Here is a 15,662-nt window from a genome sequence, read left to right as displayed (position 1 = left end):
TAATTGGGGCATAATTGCTAATACATTTAGTTTCCCTCCAGTCAAGCAGTGAAATCTGTCTGGAGCACTGGAAGAGAGGGTGGTAAGTTCTGTGGCCAATGGGGCACAGTGGTATGAAGGGGAGAGAGGAATAGCAGTATGTAGCACTACAGCACTGTCCTTGAATCAGGACAAATTTTGTATAAACTCTACTAAATCACAAATATAAAATACTGAGCCAGACACTGCCTGGTCCTGGGGGATACAGAGACAAATGAGACATACATACCAAGGGGTCTGGAATAAGGACTATGTTGAGGAGATATTCCAGGAACTATGAACATACATAAAGGAAGTTCAGGAGGGGAATCCTGTAGAAATGTTTGTTAATCTGTGCTACTCATCCTATTTTTAAAGGATTGCAGTGCTAGTATTCAGTAATTAATTCTCTTCCTACCGGGTAGACTTCCGTCCAGAACCTGTGTTTTAATCGCTTCTTTGTCTTCTTCAGTTGCTTATTATATTTGAAGGAATCTAGGTGAGTGAGAACGCCCATAATTTTAGGAAAGCCATGTACTTGACAGATGTTTAGAAATTCAAATGTTTCCATTTCAAATCCAAAGCTGGCATCTATAAGCATCAAAACCTAGAAACAGAAGACACAATTTCTCATGGAAGCTACCCAAAGTAGACTATAATTAAATTGTGGCCCATGTTTTTAACTAATGTTTTATTGGAACACAGCCACGTTAATTCATGTATGTACTGTCTACATCTGCTTTGCGGGCTACAACAGCAAAGTTAAGTAATTCCAACATGAAAGTAGGACCCACAAAACCTACTGGGCCTTTACAGAACCTTTACTATCTGGCCCTTTACAGAAAAAGTCTGCCAACTCCTGCTCTAGACTAAACCAAACAATTACTTAGGCATCACCAAGATAGAGAAAACACCACCCTTTGACTTGTTCTAAAAGGCAACTGTGAAGCAATATCTACCACAATATAAACATTCATTTCAAGAATTTGGATATATGAGATACAACTCAGGAAAGGCTGGTCTAATTTGGCCCTCACCCGAGAAATTCTCACTTCAAGAGATGAAGTTTTCTGTAAGGTATTTTTAAGTCAAATAACAGGTCTCTAACAAGGAAACCAATTAACAGATCTCTGACATCCAAAAAATGGGAAGAAGTGATAATAAATAAAGAATATAAAAAATGTACAGATAAAAAGACATTTTTGTTTCAATATCCTTATACGGACAAAAGAAGTTTTTTGCTGAGAATTATATAGTAGGAAAGTTCTATCTTATATGTTAATTTGTAACATGCAATTGCTGAGAAACTAAAAAAAAAAAAAGCCTACCCATTGAGAACTGAGTCAAAAAATAGTAGTTATGAATGGTAATTTATGAGAAAATACAAGCAGGTAAGACGAATTTTTTTAAATTTATGACTTTTCAAACATGTAAAATAATTTCAGACTTCTAGTTTTAAGTTATTTAAGACATCTTTGTTCTCATCTCTTGGTAGCAAGTTAAAATAATAATAATAACAAAAAAAGAAACAGAAAAACTTATCTTCGATTAAATTAGGGAGCAGTCATAATCCTAAATCACAAAATACAAGAGGGCAGGCCTCAAGCTTTGTGAGAAAGTACACCTGCCACTGTGGAAGACAGGCCAAGCCAGCACACAGAATTCTCCAACACTGAAACAGGTCGAAGATAAGGGTGCTGGCTGGCTGTGGAATACCTATACCTACACCTATACCCTTTGACACCATGGAGTGACAAGAGGCAAGCATTAGTTGGAGGGTCAGAGGAACAGGTGGCAAACAGTCCCATGACTGACTATCTCAGTCAACTAAAGATAACGGAAACCTGTATCACACCTTCAAGATACACACATGCACATGGACACACAAATCCATGTTATGTATGCTTCTGCTGTGGCTTAGGAGACTTTATGACAACCCAGAGAAGAGCAGTCAACATAAGCTAATTAAATTCTGGTACATACAACAGAAGAACTAAAAAGAATGAGGTCAAGCTATAGTACTTATACCTCCAATACATATCTAGTAAAAAAAAGCAAAGCACGGAACAATGTGTATAATACACAGTATGCTTGAAAGGATATGCTTATCTGGAAGGATACTGCTGTGAGGGAAATGAGGGAATACGGGTCAGAACAAAGAAAGAGAAAACAAGCATTGTGTGTTCCCTGGAACAGCAGTATTTTATCAAATGTGTGTGTTCCTCTTAAATCTTAAAGAGATGTATACAAAAGGCATCTTTCTTAATATGTGTATGCTATTTTGGGCAAAATTTTACCAAATTTTGGTATCTTTTACATATAAGATAAACTAAGTAATTCACATACTGAACTATTTCAGTCATTTAAAATACACAAGATTTAATAAGTTTCTTATATTTTTTGTGTTGACAATAACACTTATTTTTATATTGGTAGTCAAAATTTGAATGATATTTAGTTTTCTGATATTAAAATGGCACAGCTGTAACATCTATATTAAATTAGCTTTTATTTTATAATTTAGGAGACTTCCTTGGACAAAAGATAAAATATCTGTAGCTCTGTCACCAAACAGCTCTCCAGAAAGTGTTCAAAGAAAAAACAAGGTACCTGTGACCCAACTCTTCCTAAACGACATGTCTTAATTTTTTTATTTTTGGCTTTATTTTTGCTACCTTAAAAGGCAATTAATGACAAACAGTGCTAAAATTCATATGGAACTACAAAAGACCCCGAATAGCCAAAGCAATCCTGAGAAGGAAGAATAAAGCAGGGGGGATCTCACTTCCCAACTTCAAGCTCTACTACAAAGCCACAGTAATCAAGACAGTTTTGGTACTGGCACAAGAACAGAGTCACAGACCAGTGAAACAGACTAGAGACTCCAGATATTAACCCAAACATATATGGTCAATTAGTATACAATAAAGGAGCCATGCACATACAATGGGGAAATGACAGCCTCTTCAACAGCTGCTGTTGGGAAAACTGCACAGCCACATGTAAGAGAATGAAACTATCATTGTCTAACCCCATGCACAAAAGTAAATTTGAAATGGATCAAAGGCCTGAATGTAACTCATGAAACCATAAAACTCTTAGAAAAAAACAGGCAAAAATCTCATGGACATAAACATGAGCAACTTCTTCATGAACATATATCCCTGGGCAAGGGAAATAAAAGTAAAAATGAACAAGTGGGACTATATCAAGCTGAAAAGCTTCTGTACAGCAACAGACACCACCAATAGAACAAAAAGGCCTCCTACAGTATGGGAGAATATATTCGTAAATAACAGATCCGATAAAGGGTTGACATCCAAAATATATAAAGAGCTCATGCACCTCAACAAACAAAAAGCAAATAATCCAATTAAAAAATGGGCAGAGGAGCTGAATAGACAGTTCTCCAAAGATGAAATTCAGATGGCCAACAGACACATGAAAAGATGGTCCACATCGCTAGTCATCAGAGAAATGCAAATTAAAACCACAATGAGACATCACCTCACACCAGTAAGGATCACCACCATCCAAAAGACAAACAACAACAAATGCTGGCGAGGTTGTGGAGAAACGGGAACCCTCCTACACTGCTGGTGGGAATGTAAACTACTTCAACCACTGTGGAAAGCAATATGGAGGTTCCTCAAAAAACTCAAAATAGAAATACTGTTTGACCCAGGAATTCCACTTCTAGGAATTTACCCTAAGAATGCAGCAGCCCAGTTTGACAAAGACAGATGCACCCCTATGCTTATCACAGCACTGTTTACAATAGCCAAGAAATGGAAGCAACCTAAGTGTCCATCAGTAGATGAATGGATAAAGAAGATGTGATACATATACACAATGGAATATTATTCAGCCATAATAAGAAAACAAATCCTACCATTTGCAACAACATGGATGGAGCTAGAGGGTATTATGCTCAGTGAAATAAGCCAGGTGGAGAAAGACAAGTATCAAATGATTTCACTCATCTGTGGAGTATAAGAACAAAGCAAAAAACTGAAGGAACAAAACAGCAGCAGACTCACAGAACCCAAGGATAGACTAACATTTACCAAAGAGAAAGGGACTGGGGAGGATGGATGGGAAGGGAGAGATAAGGAGGGGGAAAAAAGAAAGGGGGCATTGTGATTAGCATGTATAATGTTGGGGGAGGCCTGGGGAGGGCTGTGCAACACAGAGAAGACAAGTAGTGATTCTACTGCAACTTACTACACTGATGGACAGTGACTGCAAGGGAGTATGTGGAGGGAACTTGGTGATGGGGGGAGTCTAGTAAACCTAATGTTCCTCATGTAAATGCAGATTAATGATACCAAAAAAAAAAATTCTAAAAAAAAAAGGCAATTAATGAACATCACTGTTTCTTTAAATGCAATCAAGCCTGTACCATTTCCATATACTAAGTAGTGTCTAGATTTTCTATTATAAACTCTGAAAACTTCTCAAGGACAATCCATGGACTTATTTTATCATAATCACTAAGAAGAGACATTCTGGCACCATCAAGAGCAGAGTTCCCCTCCTCAAACAAGTTACTTAACTTCTAGGAGCCTCAGTTTCATCATATATAAACTGGAGATAATACCTACTTACTTCTAAGGTATACTAGGGGATTAGATGAACTAAATTTGTAGAAAGCTGTTAGCACAATGCCTAGTAAGGATGCAAGAAATGGCACTTATGATTATTTATTTCTATGTATTTATGTAAGTATACCTTAACACTTTTACTAGATATGCTGATTAATGGTTTTCTCTGTCCTGTGGTTTACTTTTAGATTTTAGAATACCTTTCTTTCATTGCCATATTCCATTTCTATTATAACAATCATCATCATCAACTCAAACATATCTGGGGTATCCCTGATACTCACTATTCCTTTAATAATCATAAACCTGGGGAAGATGGCGGCATGAGTAGTTCAGAGGAAATCACCTCCCCAAAACATATATATTTATGAAAATACAATAAATACAACTATTCCTAAAAGAGACACCAGTGGACGCAGTACAACAGCCAGGATACATCTACATCTGCAAGAACTCAACATCACACGAAGGGGGTAAGATACAAGCCGTGGCTAGGCGGGACCCGAACACTCCCCCACCCCAGAACCCGGCGGGAAGAAAGGAGTCAGAACAGGGAGGGAGTGAAAGCCCAGGACTGCTAAACCACCAGCTCTAGAACTCCGCACCCGGAACGCAGACACAAGGTGCACAGGGTGCTAGATATTAGAGAAACGGAAAAGCAAAACCTGTGGGCAGGTCCCCGCAACCGGCGCCCCTGAGACAACAGAAAAGCGAGTGCTTTCTGCAAGTCTTAAAGAGACAGGGACCCCATAGCTGGACGAAGTTGTCACGGCACACAAAGCCAGCAGCTGGGAATCTCAGGGAAACTTAGGCACCCTAAACCCTGGGGAGGCAGTGCAGCTCTGAAACCCCTCACGGCACTAAGCAGCCTGCCAGTCGTTCCTCCAACTGGCATGGACCCCGATACACCGGCCCAGTAGCGGGAGAGTGGCAGTGTGCGCCAGGGGTGGAGGCACCAGAAGGGACCGAGAGCAGTTCCATGCGCCAACAGCACCAGAAGAGACCAGGAGAGGCTCGTGCGAGCCCTCAGCGGTGCGACAGAACAGCCCAGGCATGGCTTGCGCGCACCGGCAGCAAAGGAGCCAGAGGAGCCCGATAGAGGCCCGTGTGCACCTGCAGCAGAGCCAGAAGGAGCTGGCACACACCCAGTAGCCGACCGGAATTCCAGCCCAAGGCACAGCCGCCCGGGCCAGACCAAAAGGCCGCTGCTGGCACAGAGCTGCCTGGCAGGGTCGCCGCTAGCACGAAGGAGCACACCTGGCGTGCCTGCCACTCCCTGCAGGGCTCCGCGCTGCTCTGACGGACACCCCGCCCACAGCAGCTTAGGGGACTAACCCGGAGGCTGCTCCAGGAGTGTGGGTAACCGTCACAGGCAGCAGAGAAGGGCATGGCATCCAGCAAGAAGGAAAGGACGTTCTTCTCCCAGCCGACACACCTGCAACCTGCCTACAGCCACTGCTATCACCATGAAAAGGCAAAAAAATTTGGTCCAGTCCAAGATACTTCAAACAACACCTGAGAAAGGATCTGCAGAGGCAGACCTATCCAGTCTCCCTGAAAAAGAATTCAAAATAAAAATCATAAGCATGCTGACAGTGCTGCACAGAAATATGCAAGAGCTAAGGGATGAAGTCTGGAGGGAGATTACAGAAGTAAAACAAACTCTGGAAGGATTTATAAGCAGAAGGGATAAGATGCAAGAGGCCACTGACGGAATAGAAACCAGAGAACAGGAATGCATAGAAGCTGATGCAGAGAGAGATAAAAGGATCTCCAGGAATGAAACAATATTAAGAGAACTGCATGACCAATCCAAAAGGAACAATATCCGCATTATAGGGGTACCAGAGGAATAAGAGAGAGAAAAAGGGATAGAAAGTGTCTATGAAGAAATAATTGCTGAGAACTTCCCCAAACTGGGGAGGAAATAGTTGCTCAGACTACAGAGGCACACAGAACTCCTGAGAGACGGGATCCAAAGAGGACAACACCAAGACACATAATAATTAAAATGGCAAAGATCAAGGACAAGGACAGAGTATTAAAGGCAGCCAGAGAGAGAAAAAAGGTCACCTACAAAGGAAAACCCATCAGGCTATCATTAGACTTCTCAACAGAAACCTTACAGGGCAGAAGAGAATGGCATGATATATTTAATGCAATGAAACAGAAGGGCCTTGAACCAAGGATACTCTACCCAGCACGATTATCATTTAAATATGAAGGAGGAATTAAACAATTCCCAGACAAGCAAAAGTTGAGGGAATCTGCCTCCCACAAACCACCTCTACAGGGTATCTTAGAGGGACTGCTCTAGATGGGAGCACTCCTAAAAAGAGCACAGAACAAAACACCCAACATATGAAGAATGGAGGAGGAGGAAAAAGAAGGGAAAGAAATAATCATCAGATTGTGTTTATAACAGCTCAATAAGCGAGTGAGGTCAGACAGTAAGGTAGAAAACAAGTTAACCTTGAACCTTTGGTAACCACAAATCTAAAGCCTGCAGTGGCAATAAGTACGTATCTTTCAATAATCACCCTAAATGTAAATGGACAGAATGCACCAATCAAAAGACACAGAGTAACAGAATGGATAAAAAAGCAAGACCCATCTATATGCTGCTTACAAGAGACTCACCCCAAACCCAAAGACATGCACAGATTAAAAGTCAAGGGATGGAGAAAGATATTTCATGCAAACAACAGAGAGAAAAAAGCAGGTGTTGCAATACTAGTATCAGACAAAATAGACTTCAAAATAAAGAAAGTAACAAAAGATAAAGAAGGACATTACATAATGATAAAGGGCTCAGTCCAACAAGAGGATATAACCATTATAAATACATATGCACCCAATAAAGGAGCACCAACATATGTGAAACAAATACTAACAGAATTAAAGGAAGAAATAGAATGCAATGCATTCATTCTGGGAGACTTCAACACACTACTCACTCCAAAGGACAGATCCACCAGACAGAAAATAAGTAAGGACACAGAGGGACTGAACAACACACTAGAACAGATGGACCTAATAGACATCTATAGAACTCTACATCCAAAAGCAATAGGATACACTTTCTTCTCAAGTGCACATGGAACATTCTCCAGAATAGACCACATACTAGGCCACAAAAAGAACCTCAGTAAATTCCAAAAGATTGAAATCCTACCAACCAACTTTTCAGACCACAAAGGTATAAAACTAGAAATAATTTGTACAAAGAAAGCAAAAAGTCTCACAAACACATGGAGGTTTAATAGCATGTCCTAAATAATCAATGGATCAACGACCAAATTAAAATGGAGATCCAGCAATATATGGAAACAAATGACAACAACAACACAAAGCCCGAACTTCTGTGGGATGCAGCAAAAGCAGTCTTAAGAGGAAAGTATACAGCAATCCAGGCATATTTAAAGGAAGAACAATCCCAAATGAATAGTCTAATGTCACAATTATCGAAATTGGAAAAAGAAGAACAAATGAGGCCTACGGTCAGCAGAAGGAGGGACATAATAAAGATCAGAGAAGAAATAAACAAAATTGAGAAGAATAAAGCAATAGAAAAAAATCAATGAAACCAAGAGCTGGTTCTTCGAGAAAATAAACAAAATAGATAAGCCTCTAGGCAGACTTATTAAGAGAAAAAGAGAGTCAACACACATCAACAGAATCAGAAACGAGAAAGGAAAAATCACAATGGACCCCACAGAAATACAAAGAATTATTAGAGAATACTATGAAAACCTATATGCTAACAAGCTGGGAAGCCTAGGAGAAATGGACAACTTCCTAGAAGAATACAACCTTCCAAGACTGACCCAGAAAGAAACAGAAAATCTAAACAGCAGTAATCAAAAAACTACCAAAGAACAAAACCCCCGGGCCAGATGGATTAACTCGGAATTTTATCAGACACACAGAGAAAACATAATACCCATTCTCCTTAAAGTTTTCCAAAAAATAGAAGAGGAGGGGATACTCCCAAACTCATTCTATGAAGCTAACATCACCCTAATACCAAAACCAGGCAAAGACCCCACCAAAAAAGAAAACGACAGACCAATATCCCTGATGAACGTAGATGCAAAAATACTCAACAAAATATTAGCAAACTGAATTCAAAAATACATCAAAAGGATTGTACACCATGACCAAGTGGGATTCATCCCAGGGATGCAAGGATGGTACAACATTCGAAAGTCCATCAACATCATCCACCACATTAACAAAAAGAAGGACAAAAACCACATGAACATCTCCATAGATGCTGAAAAAGCATTTGACAAAATTCAACATCCATTCATGATAAAAACTCTCAACAAAATGGGCATAGAGGGCAAGTACCTCAACATAATAAAGCCTATATATGATAAACCCACAGCTAACATCATACTGAACAGCGAGAGGCTGAAAGCTTTTCCTCTGAGATCAGGAACAAGACAGGGATGCCCAATGTCCCCACTGTTATTCAACGTGGTACTGGAGGTCCTAGCCACAGCAATCAGACAAAACAAAGAAATACAAGGAATCCAGATTGGTAAAGAAGAAGTCAAACTGTCACTATTTGCAGATGACATGATATTGTACATAAAAAACCCTAAAGACGCCACTGCAAAACTACTAGAATTAATATCGGAATTCAGCAAAGTTGCAGGATACAAAATTAACACACAGAAATCTGTAGCTTTCCTATACACTAACAATGAACTAATAGAAAGAGAAATCAGGAAAACAATTCCATTCACAATTGCATCAAAAAGAATAAAATACCTAGGAATAAACCTAACCAAGGAAGTGAAAGACCTATACCCTGAAAACTACAAGACACTCTTAAGGGAAATTAAAGAGGTCACTAACAAATGGAAACTCATTCCATGCTCCTGGCTAGGAAGAATTAATATCGTCAAACTGGCCATCCTGCCCAAAGCAATATACAGATTCGATGCAATCCCTATCAAATTACCAACAGCGTTCTTCAATGAACCGGAACAAATAGTTCAGAAATTCATATGGAACCGTCAAAGACCCCGAATAGCCAAAGCAATTTTGAGAAGGAAGAATAAAGTGGGTGGGATCTCGCTCCCCAACTTCAAGCTCTACTACAAAGTCACAGTAATCAAGACAATTTGGTACTGGCACAAGAACAGAGCCACAGACCAGTGGAACAGAACAGACTCCAGACATTAATCCAAACATTTATGGTCAATTAATATACGATAAAGGAGCCATGGATATACAATGGGGAAATGACAGTCTCTTCAACAGATGGTGCTGGCAAAACTGGACAGATACATGTAAGAGAATGAAACTGGATCACTGTCTAACTCCATACACAAAAGTAAACTCCAAATGGATCAAAGACCTGAATGTAAGTCATGAAACCGTAAAACTCTTAGAAAAAAACATAGGCAAAAATCTCACGGACATAAACATGAGTGACTTCTTCATGAACATATCTCTCCGGGCAAAGGAAACAAAGGCAAAAATGAACAAGTGGGATTATATCAAGCTAAAAAGCTTCTATACAGCAAAGGACACCATCAATAGAACAAAAAGGTATCCTACAGTATGGGAGAACATATTCATAAATGACAGATCCGATAAAGGATTGACATCCACAATATATAAAGAGCTCACATGCCTCAACAAACAAAAAGCAAATAATCCAATTAAAAAATGAGCAGAGGAGCTGAATAGACAGTTCTCTAAAGAAGAACTCCAGATGGCCAACAGGCACATGAAAAGATGCTCCACATCGCTAATCATCAGAGAAATGCAAATTAAAACCACAATGAGATATCACCTCACACCAGTAAGGATCACCATCATCAAAAAGACAAACAACAATAAATGTTGGCAAGGTTGTGGAGAAAGGGGAACCCTCCTACACTGCTGATGGGAATGTAAATTAGTTCAACCATTGTGGAAAGCAGTATGGAGGTTCCTCAGAATGCTCAAAATAGAAATACCATTTGACTCACGAATTCCACTTCTAGGAATTTACCCTAAGAATGCAGCACTCCAGTTTGAAAAAGACAGATGCACCCCTATTTTTATCGCTGCACTATTTACAATAGCCAAGATATGGAAACAACCTAAATGTCCATCAGTAGATGAATGGATAAAGAAGATGTGGTACATATACACAATGGAATATTACTCAGCCATAAGAAAAAAACAGATCCTACCATTCGCAACAACATGGATGGAGCTAGAGGGTATTATGCTCAGTGAAATAAGCCAGGCGGAGAAAGACAAGTACCAAATGATTTCACTCATATGTGGAGTATAAGAACAAAGGAAAACTGAAGGACCAAAACAGCAGCAGAATCACAGGCCTCAAGAATGGACTAATAGTTGCCAAAGGGAAAGGGACTGGGGAGGATGGGAGGGAAGGGAGGGATAAGGGTGGGGAAAAAGAAAGAGGGCATTATGATTAGCATGTATAGTGCGTGGGGGGCACGGGGAGTGCTGTGCAACACAGAGAAGACAAGTAGTGATTTTATAGCATCTTACTACGCAGATGGACAGTGACTGTGAAGGGGTATGTGGGGGGGACTTGGTGAAGGGGGGAGCCTAGTAAACATAATGTTCTTCCTGTAATTGTAGATTAATGATACCAAAAAAAAAAATAATCATAAACCTTTCTTCCCTTCAACATGGGATAAATAACTTATCACACTGCTGTAAGTCCCCATAAGAAATCTAAGCTGCCCCCGTTGACCTACCAGATCTGCTACTTTAGCCAGATCAATCATCATGTTAATGTCACACCCACATTCAATAATGGTGAGTCTGCGCTTTTTACCTGTAAGTAAAAATATAAAAATTTTACTTTTAAAAACATTGAAAAAAAATCCATGCACTTAATCACTTTTAATTGCATCCAGTAAAGCACCAAACACACTTATGGGAGTATGCCAGAAGTTCAATTTTATAGGAAAAATGTGATTAAAGAAATTCCGTCTTAGTTTTCTTGCTATGTTCTCTAATTTTAAAGTAATTATCAAAAGTCTACCCATGTGAATAAAGTGCTCACACAAGTAAAATTCTGACTGGAGTAGGCAGACAAGCCAGCTTCTGACGACCGTGATACTGCTGCTCAGCAGCAGGAATGCTTCTCCCTCCATCCAAGTTTCTCGTGTTCCAACTATAGCTAAAAAAGTCCTCAAACCTAATGCGATGGGACATTCATGGGCCGGTCATTATTTCGAAGTAAGTTAAAAGAAATCAGTCAAGATATTAGCAATGCTTTAAAGATAAAGGAAAGCCTCAATCTAACTATATTATCGCCATAATAAGAGATTTCATATTCTACCATTGCCATTTTGGGAATTTGATTCATCTTCCCTTGGACTTAGAAAGGTCACCATCACATGGCAGACAAGTTCTCACAGGAAAAGGGGAGAAACTCCTTCACTTCTACCAGAAGGTGGCTTCACACAGGCAAACACACTATCTTAAACGGAGTTGCTCCCCATGACCAGACCAGGCTGCCCAGGCCTACCAAGCTTTTCAGAAGAGCATACCTCACAAACCCATACAGTAGTCAGAATAACGTTCACAGCTGTATCATTATTATCTCTGGAATCTATGCTTTTCTGAAGCTATAGCCAACTTAGAGGTACAAGAGAGGTAATATGACGTGACAATTTACCAGCCAAGAAAATGTTCAATAAAGATATGCATGACCCTCAGATGACAACACCTGCCACATCAGTCTGGGGTAGACTCTCCTACCTGACACAATTGTTACAGGGCCTCTGATCTCTGTCAGCTTTTGCCTAGTGAAGTTCCGAATGAGGCACTGGATCAAAGTGCTCTTTCCAACTTTTGGAGGCCCCATCACCACCACCACTATTGGCGGGGGCTCTAGTGGAGTTCGATCAACCACTGGAATGTGATGCTTTTTTGTCTTCAAATCCTGAGTCCTATGTGTAGGAAAAAGAAAAAGTAAATACACTTTCAAAATATAAAAGGCATCATCCTTATAAGTGAAGATTTTAAAGACAGCACAACATATAATATATGGATATGATACTTGTTAACTTCTGGCCCCAATCCAAATACTGGTTAAATATATAACAGATTGACTTCCAACAGTACAGAATGCAGAAAACTATACACACTTTAAATCTGATTGCTTTATTAGTGGACTGTAATAGTTTAAAATGAAAACAAAAAGCAAACATGGAAGCAGTGTATCAGAATGCACAATAACAGGCTTTGTAGTTAAATTTGGCTCTCCTTTTGGGAGAATTTAATTCAATAATATTTGAATATACTGCCTGTCAAATAATTAGGACTCATTAAATAAAGCTATTTAATACTACACATTACAATTTGGTGAAACATATCCAGAAACAAACACAAGCACACCTATTACCAGAGAAACTCTTGAAGGTTTACAAACAAACAAATTCTATAAAGAAAAATTCTTAACTTTTCTCTTGGGCAAAAAAAGGCCAATCAGTGTGCAGACACTTGAGAAAAGGAGGATTCCACAGGAAAGACTTCCCACATTTTAGTAAAAGAAATGTGGCATGCAGCTCCATGTCCTTCAGAGCTGGAACAGACTCCTAAATCCAAACATCATCTGAAGAGGCTTCTACTGCTTGAAAAGAATAAACGGAAGAACAATTGGGCTCCCGCTAAACATACCTGTGAAAGGATCGCGCCATCCGCACAGCAGACTGGACGGCAAAAGCTTTGGGGTTTCTCTTCCGGGCATCTTCCTCATCTCCGAGCTGGAGAGCTTGCAGATGTCGTTTCTTTTTCTTCTCAGCTTTGGGCCCACTGTTTTTCTTTGTGTGTTTCTTCTGGTCTTTAGTTTCCATGGTGGCTCTCTACCAATCCGCAAGTACTTCTAACCTACACAGAATGGGAGGGAGTGGGGGAGCATTTTACTATCCAGGCAACACCCAGGGAAAAATAGTACATTTCATTCATTCTTTTTTGAAGAAATAGGTACTTGTTCATCCAACAGGTGTAGAACCTGCTTAATATTATCCCCATTCTGCTTCTCTGTTATGCTATAGTTACCTCTGCTTACGTTATTTTTTACTCTTTTTAAGTGTTCATTCATATCACCATTGTCTAGTTTCTGCAATGGAAATAATTCTATACTGTTCAATACAGTAGTCACGACCCACCTGCAGCTACAGAGAACTTAAAATGAACCTAGTGAAACTGAGAGGTTGAAATTTTATTTCAACTGATTCAATGTCTTTTGTGCCATGCAGTATGGGCCGTATCAGAAGGCTGCACCGACAGTCTGGGGTTTCCCACGGACACACATCAGCGAAAACAGGAAGTCCACATACATCAGCATTATTGTCAAGATTACTAGTCGGGAATTAGGAGAGCTGAGTTCTAGAAACCTTTTGCAACTAACCATCCGTGTGGCTTCAGAATATTGTTTTTTTTTTTTCTGCTGTATTTTGGTTCCAAACTTATACTGATGCCCTTCTCCTTTTCGGAGGGCGTGGGAAAAGCAAGAATTGGAGTCACACATCTAGCTCGCGTCTGAGTCACTGCTAGGATTACCCGGCCAACCTCCTGCCCTGACCCGGCTCTCGCAAGCATTCTGAAGGATGCTTCAGGGTGAGCAGACTAAGAACACCATCTGCAGCTTTCATCCCTCACCAGGCAGTCCACGCCAGGCCAAGCCGCCCCCGAGGGCGCGTCCGCGCCCACTCCCCTATATTCTCAGCCAATCAAGAGCCTCTTCCGTTCTCGCTGCTCCCCTCCCCAGGTACCCCGGAGCACTTCTCCAGCAGGTATGAAATAGGTCTGTACAGCGCATGAGGTGCTCCTCGGAAGCAAAGACTTTCTGGGAGGACCTGATCATGCGCCCAACCTGCGGTCCTCCCACAGTCCCGCCGCCACCGCCCACCTGGCCAGCGGCCGTTACCAAACTCACAACTGCTCCAGCTGCTCAGGCCCGCATGGCAGCGACGGAAACGGAAGTGCGTCTTACGCTCCACACTCCGGTGGGAAACAAGATGGAAGGAGAAACAGACCAGCGGAGGGAGACTTTCAAGGGTAGAACCGAAGAAGCTCGTGATTGGCTGAGGATGCAGGGCTGTGAGAGCGCCCGCGCGTCGGGGGCGACGTGGCCTGGCGTGGCTGCCTGGTGAGGGATGAAAGTGTAGGTGGCGTTCTCAGTCTGGTCACCCTTAAGCCTCCGCGGGCTGTCCCTTCCGGAAGTCCCGGGTACCACGTGTCTCGACTGTCCTGCAAGAGTACCGCTCCGCCAGCAGGCGCTCTGGTCCCTCTGCTTGCTCTTCCTGGGAGATTTCGCGGGCTTCTTCGACGTGATTACCTCTTTCGCTGGGACCAGTAGACTCAGAGCAGGGATAAACGGACGCAGCGTGACTGCCCCGGCCTTTCTGTGGTCCCCGGAAAGGGCCTGGCCCTGGGGAACGCAGCCTCGCGCATTTTTTTAAGGCAGACCTGCCTTCCCGCTGCTCTGCCCTCCCCACCCGAAGATTGGTTGTGGAGTCACCTAACCCTCATCTCAGGTGGGTCGGGATGCCCTCGTGCAAGCCAGGCACAATTTCAGTTTGTATCCCTCATGTCTTGGAGATTTTCTTTTCTGTATGATCCCACCTGTGTTCCCAAAGCTCCGTTTTGCTACACCACAAAACTAGGCTCCCTGTTAGAAATTGATATGCCCAGTACTTCATGCCATCTCACGGTCAGCTTGTTCTCCCACGTCCCACAGGCAGTCCCTGCGGAGTGAATACTATGCACATACTCTGTGCTCTCTGCCCTGCTAGAGAGGCTGTCCTACAGGACACACACTTCCCTCATCTGAGAAGAGCTTGTAATTTTGTAACTCCTGCCAACACTACCCCTCTTACTTTTGTATATTCCAGTATACAGGTAAATGATTCTTATAACATTCTCTTGGCCTCATGAATCCCACTCTTGTCCTCTGCTGCTCTCACTCCACCTGCGACCTTATCCTAGACCTTGTCAGGGCCAAGGACTGCAACTCCTGAGGCACCCCACTCTGATCACCACCTG

The 15,662-nt window shown here is 41.5% G+C and overlaps 1 protein-coding gene across 5 annotated transcripts in view; it reads right to left on the bottom strand.

The window, feature by feature from the left end:
• The window catches only part of BMS1 (BMS1 ribosome biogenesis factor), a 51,072-nt gene extending 36,387 nt beyond the window's left edge, over positions 1-14,685 (bottom strand). Inside the window, exons 1-5 of one of the 5 annotated variants that reach the window (XM_057505810.1) lie at positions 14,554-14,685; positions 13,293-13,502; positions 12,372-12,562; positions 11,360-11,439; positions 437-625 (exon numbers count right to left, since the gene is read on the bottom strand). In XM_057505810.1, coding sequence (XP_057361793.1) covers positions 437-625; positions 11,360-11,439; positions 12,372-12,562; positions 13,293-13,468 — 636 coding nt within the window. In that variant the 5' untranslated portion in view covers positions 13,469-13,502; positions 14,554-14,685. Of the gene's footprint in view, positions 1-436; positions 626-11,359; positions 11,440-12,371; positions 12,563-13,292; positions 13,503-14,025; positions 14,200-14,276; positions 14,294-14,553 lie in introns of those variants that run through there. The other 4 variants (XM_057505812.1, XM_057505811.1, XM_057505813.1 and 1 more) reach the window with 4 other exon arrangements.
• Between the last annotated feature and the right edge of the window lie 977 nt (positions 14,686-15,662).

This window comes from Manis pentadactyla, chromosome 8 (assembly GCF_030020395.1).
Source record: "Manis pentadactyla isolate mManPen7 chromosome 8, mManPen7.hap1, whole genome shotgun sequence".
NCBI classification, from domain to species: Eukaryota; Metazoa; Chordata; class Mammalia; order Pholidota; family Manidae; genus Manis; species Manis pentadactyla.
Note: the sequence above shows the minus strand (reverse complement) of the source record. Positions and strands in the feature narration are given on the sequence as shown.